The sequence below is a fragment of the Mesoplodon densirostris genome, chromosome 4 (genome assembly GCF_025265405.1).
Source record: "Mesoplodon densirostris isolate mMesDen1 chromosome 4, mMesDen1 primary haplotype, whole genome shotgun sequence".
Taxonomy (NCBI): domain Eukaryota; kingdom Metazoa; phylum Chordata; class Mammalia; order Artiodactyla; family Ziphiidae; genus Mesoplodon; species Mesoplodon densirostris.
In genome coordinates, this window is record NC_082664.1 from 107712263 (window position 1) to 107718262 (window position 6000).

Here is a 6000-nt window from a genome sequence, read left to right on the forward strand (position 1 = left end):
TGCCAGCGAGAATGCAATAGTAGGGAAGGTATTAATAAGGCAAGCGGTGCCACACAGGCCTTCAGAAGATCAACAACACTGATTTGCTTCCTGTCTTAAGTCTACAGAAATGTTTTTAAAGGGCCTTTAAAATGTTATTCGAGAACTGTGAACCCTGTGCTGAGTCTGAAAAAGATCTGAATTTTCAAGAAACTTTGTTTCATGCACGATTATACAAAATGCCCCATGGACAAAAGTGAAGTTCTCTTTCTGGGCAGGCTCGGGCATCACTTAACAAAGGATCCAGCTTCCATACAGCAGGTGCTCAATAAGTGCTGGCTGGATTCAGTTGCTTCTTACAGCTCATTCTTACAAAACAAATGAAACCAGATTTAAAAGGAAGCTACTGTCCCTGGAGGGCTCTCCTTGGCAAAACTCTAAGGCAACAAGTGAAAACGATACAGTTGATATTCATTACTGCCCTGATCTTGCAACAATAAGAAGAACAGGAAACATTTTTATTAGTAAACTGAGCCTCAGATGAAGACCAAAAACAAATATAAACAACAATTATTCTTTACGGTCTTTTCCTATTAGAAGGCCAAGGTAAAACAGTTTGAAAACAAAAATGCCTTTGCTATGTTTTTTAATCTTTTGTTCAATAAGAAATTTTAATTAAAAAAAATAATCACTGTATACCTGAAAAGGCTGCTGTATCCTAAAAAGATTCTCTTTCCTGCTCAGATTCTGGAGCTATTTAAGAAATAAAACAAGCAACAAAGAAGAAAAAGAAAGCCCACTGCATTAAAACGAACAGTTCTTCCTCAGTTTTTACTACCAGGTTGGTTAATATGAGATATCAAAAAAAGACAGTGGAAATTCTTTATCATCTTAAACATTACATTCTTTCTTGTTCGAAAACATATGTAAGGAAACTGGAATAGAAAATGCCATCCAGACTCGGCTCCTAAACTCTCATCTTGGAAAGACCAACATCGTTTCAGATTCAGTTAAGGATTTTACTGTCACAAATCGGACTTTCACTACTAGCACTTGCGTTTTTTTTTAACCCAACCCCTTAATCCTTAATGTGAGCTATGTCTAACCAAGATTCTTTTTTCCTGTCTGTCCTTTTCTCCTATGGCATTGAATCTCTGCTGTTAGAGCTTCAACGATCAGTTTGTAGGTCATGGATCTGAAAAACTCCATAAATTAAAAAAAGAGAGACATCAACCTGCTGGACAAATTTACTTAATAATTTTAATCTAGATTCTATGTTCAAAGTAACACAACGCATTCTTTTCAACCTTAGCATATTTCTTTTTTTAAAAAGCCCATATTACATTTGGGATATAATTCACATACCATAAAAATCACTCATTTAAAGTGTACAATTCAATGGTTTTTAGTATTTTCAGAAGGTTGTGCAACCATCGCCACAAACTAATTTTAGAATATTTTCATCACCCCAAAAAGAAACCCTGCATCCATTAGCAGCCACTCCCCACCCCCTCCTCCCCCAGCCCTATGCAACCACTAATCTACTTTCTGTCTCTATGGATTTGCTTATTCTGGACTTCATATAAATGGAATCATACAATGCGTGGTCTTTTGTGACTGACTTCTTTCACTTAGCATGTTTTTAATGTTCTTCCAGTCAACCTTAGCATATTTCTTAACGTTGGACTTTTCTAATCCTTCTGACAAATCAAACATATAACCTTTTAAACTTCAAACCCACGCCCCACCCCTCCACAAAAGTACCGTTTACTTGCTATTTCCCTCTAGAGAGGCTAAACTATAATTTGCTATTTAGGTTCTTTCCAAACTTCTTATTCTGGATTCTTCTCCTGGTAATAAAACAGGAACTTCTTTTAACACCAACCTTTCACATACCTACATTTCCCTGACAATAAGATATGACTGTGCCTGGGGCAGAAAGATGACAGATCTTTTTAATGAGATGGCCACAATACATTTAAAGTGCACATTAACTTTTTATATATTAAAAAAAGCATCATATTATTTGGCTATCACTCCTAACTCCCAAACCTCCCTTCTTCAGATGCACTGTTCACAGTACATTGATACAAAAGTCTGTATGACTTCATCTGCTTCGAAACTTCTAGATTTTCTAAGTTAAAGATTTCAAAAATCATCCCTATTGCTATCACACTCTGAGAGAAAACACTAATCCTTAAACAGGCCAACACAATATTAATCAACAGCACCCCAGTCCTTATTATATTATACTAGACAGTCAAAAGAATGTTGGTCTCTGATAGGACTCAGTGGTTTAATTCTATCAGAAGTAAGCGTTCCAGCACCTTTTGGACTAAGAACTGAACACACGCTGACACTGAGCATATCATTTACTCCTGAAAACTTCCAAGCTGTAGGGAGGAGCAGGTAGTGAGTTAGAACTTCAACAAACCATAATGAGGATTGGGGTGCTTTCTGGCCATCCATCAAGTTTTCAGAAACCAACCATTTTCAAGGGATCCTTGAGCAAAGCTTTAGTATCTAGGACTACAAAGGTATGTTAAAATGCCCCTACCCCTCCTGACTGCTTTCTCAGGGAAAAAAACCACCTTTCACAAAGAATATTTTTCACGAAGAACTCCAAACATGATATCCTATTTTAAAATGCCGGAGTCCTGCATGGGAGAAGCAAGGCCATTCCTGCTGTTGTGAATTTCAGAACTTACTAACATTAAACAATAAAACTAGAGACACGACACAGTTCAACCACATGCTGTAGTAAAATGGATTAACTCTCCTGTGTCTCCTAAGCTATATTTAGCTTTTAAAGGCTAGAAACCCTCCTCTGTCCCCCCAAACACCATCTGCGAGCCTTAGAAGGGAGCCGAAAGCCCTTCGCCCAATCCAGCCAGAGGAAAGTTTAGAAAACAAAGAACAGGAGAGTTCAGACTTGTAGAAGGTCCGGACTCAATCAGCGTCTTACTCCATGAAGTAAACACGCTAATTCTATAAAAATCTGCTCTTACTCCATCATGGACTCATTTCTTACAAAACGTTTAAGAAGGGTTTGTTTACAGGAACAGCCTTTCCGAATTGCCCCTATGATGAGGACAGACAGCCCCCGCTGCCTCCCGATTCCCCCCCTCACTCTTCGAGGCTCCGTCGTGATTTTTCAAAGTTAATTGGCACCACCTGCATACCCTCGGCAAGCATTACTCACCAACACGCCCTCGTCCTTCCTAGCCCCAGTTCTGTGGCTGCATTTAAACTTTAATCGTGTTCAAGTTACCCTGCCATCGCGAATGTACCAGTAAGCCTCGCTTTAATGTTTTGAGAAGAACAGGACTCCCTCCTTTCCTCCCTCCACACACCGCGGGGCCCTAAGTTCTCACTCCCTCCCTCCCTCCCCGCACTTCCCTACCCCTACCCGACACTACCAAAACAAAAGCTATCAGATTGCAGGCGAGAGCGTGTGGAGCGATATTGCTTATTAACTATGTACAAAGGAAATGCGGGGCAGCGGGGGAGGGAGTGCAACAAAACTCTGGCCACGAAACCCAGCCCAAGGTTGCGCGCTCGCAAAACAAAACACCCTCCTCCGCACCCCCGCCGCCGCAGATCCTGGCGCCCCTTAAACGACGACGCACGACACCTCTCGCCAGGGCCCGGCGTCTCGGTGTCCCGGAGCGGCCGTGTGGCTGCAGCTACAGCCCCGCGTTGCGAGCACGTGTATGGAGATGCAAGTCGGCTCCGACCACACACCCACTCCCGCACACTCGGATGCAGCCCTACCACCCCTAGCCCTGCCAGGAGGAGGAGAGCGTCCACCCGCCGGTAGAAACTGGGAGAAGCTCCCAGCACCCTCTGAACTGGGGGTCCGGACGCGCTCCCCGGAAGAGCCCAACTGACGCAGGGCCCCTGACCTCGCACTTTTCCAGGGGCTTCATGGAGGGGTGGGGGGCCTAGGCGGGAACGCTCCCCGCACCCCCGAGCAGCACTGAGCAGCCCCGGGAAGCCGGGGACTGGCGACCCGCCGCGGGTCCGGCGAAAGCGACAGGGAAGGCCAGGAACCCAAAGAGCCCAAGGGACAAAGCGCGTTGGGCGACAGGAGGCCGCGCTGGAATGTTTGGAAACCTATCCTGGGGCTGCGAAGCCTCTCCTCCAGGCACCTCCTCCAGGGCACCTTGCACCCCCAAGGCCAGTAAGCTGCCCGCTCCCGCCACCGGGCACCGAGTCTGCCCCAGCCGCGAGGTGGCCGCGCGAGCTGTCACCGCCGCCTGCGCGGTGCGCGGCCCCGCGCGCCGGGAGGGGCGCGAGGTGCGGGAAGCCGGGCGCGAACTTCCCCGCTGGAGCCCGCGGGCCGCCCGGGAGTGAGCGCTGCGGAGACAGCCGACCCCCGGGGCAGGGCTCTAGGGACAGCGAAAGAGAAAGCCACCGAGGTCCTTCCCGCGTGGGGATGCGCTGAGCTGGGGCCCGCGGGGCTCCAAACTAACGAGCCTGGGCCCCGGGGCCCCTCCGGCCTTCCGGCCGAGCCCCTCGGCGCCCCGCCCCGCGGCTCCCGAGACCGGGAGCCCGACAGCTGCGACGGTGGCAACTCGTGTTTCGCAAACAGGGCGCAGCCCCTCAGAGGAAAAGTTCCCGCAGTGGCCGCGGGCGGCGGGCACATACTCACTTTCTCCACTCGTCGGCCAGAGCGAGAGCGCGGCGGAGAAAAATAGGAGCCCCCACAGCGAGGTCGGGGACCCTCCTCCGGAGCCAGACTTCATTCCTTTTATTTGGGACGAAATTCCCCTTTCTCAAAAAAAAAGGGGGGTGGGAAGGAAAAGAAAAAGTCTCAAACTCAGTCTTCGCCCCCCCTCCAAAAACAAGGGCGAAGGCAACAATACTCCAAAGGCGGCGCCGGCCGGGGGTCCGCGGGGCTGCGCGGACGGGGCGGGCGGCGGCGCTGGGCGGCCCCTCAGCGCCGGCAGCCGCGGCCAAGGACTCGGCGGAGTCGGGAACCCGATGCGCGCCGGGGCGGGCTGTCGGCGTCGTCGGCCTCCATTTTCAAACCCAAAGAGACAGGAGGGAGGAAAAACTGCAAAGAAAGGGGGCAAAGCCCAAATCCGTCTCGGCGAGGAAGGACAAATCCGACCCCAGACAGAGGAGGAGGCTGTCCGACGCCCGAGCCTCCGCGGCGGGAGGGCGCGACGCAGTTCGCAAGATTGCCCCGAAGTCCGGGTCGCGGGCGAGGCCGACCGGGGGCAGAAATACGGAGTAAAAATGAATGAGCGGCTCCCCCTCCTCCTCCTCCTCCGGGCTCCGCTCGCCGCCGCCTCCTCCCTCAGCTCCGCCGCCGCCGCCGCCGCGAGCTCCTTCCCAAATCCAGGACACACACAAAGCGGCGGGCCGACCGCGCCGCGCTCAGCACTCCCGCCGCGCCGCCCGGGCTCCGCGCCGCCGCCGCCCGGCCCGCGCCGGCCCCCGCCCGCCGCCGCCGCCGCCGCCGGCTCCGCGCGGGGGCTCCGGCTCGCTGAAGGTCAAAGCCGAGGCGCGCGGCGCGCCGTGGAGCTCCCCTCGCGCGGGAGGGGCGTGGAGGGCCCGGGGAGCGGGGCCGAGGGTCTGCAACCTCCAGGCACGGGCGCGCCGGGGGCAGGCTCGCTGGCGGCGTCCCTCTCCCTCGCTCGCCTCTCGAGTTCGCCTGGTGCGCTCGCTCCTCCTCGGGTTTTTTTCCTTTTTTTTTTTTTTTTTTTTTTTTCCGCTCAGCAGAGTTAATGCTGGTAAACAAGAACCTCAGCCTCGCCGCGCCGCTGCCGCCGCCGCTGCCACACACTGGGGGCTCGCGCGCGCGCGCTCTCGGGGCCGCGCACACTCGCCCGCGCGCACACTCGCCCGCGCGCACACTGGAGCGGCCACAGCCGCAGCCGCGGCGCGCGGAGGGCCCGGCCCAGGCCGGCGCGCGCCAAGAGCCGGAGCCTGGGATCTCGGGGCAGTGCGGAGCGGAGCCCGGGCGTGGGATGCGAAGCTGCGAAGCACCGCCCCCGCCCCCTGCCCGCGCGG

General features: G+C 52.7%; 1 protein-coding gene across 2 annotated transcripts in view; it reads right to left on the minus strand.

Moving 5' to 3' along the window:
* Positions 1-5395, minus strand: part of IGF1R (insulin like growth factor 1 receptor) — a 321068-nt gene extending 315673 nt beyond the window's left edge. The window contains exon 1 of one of the 2 annotated variants that reach the window (XM_060096894.1): positions 4634-5395. In XM_060096894.1, coding sequence (XP_059952877.1) covers positions 4634-4727 — 94 coding nt within the window. In that variant the 5' untranslated portion in view covers positions 4728-5395. The remainder of the gene's footprint in view (positions 1-4633) is intronic. The other variant, XM_060096895.1, reaches the window with a different exon arrangement.
* Positions 5396-6000: the final 605 nt, after the last annotated feature.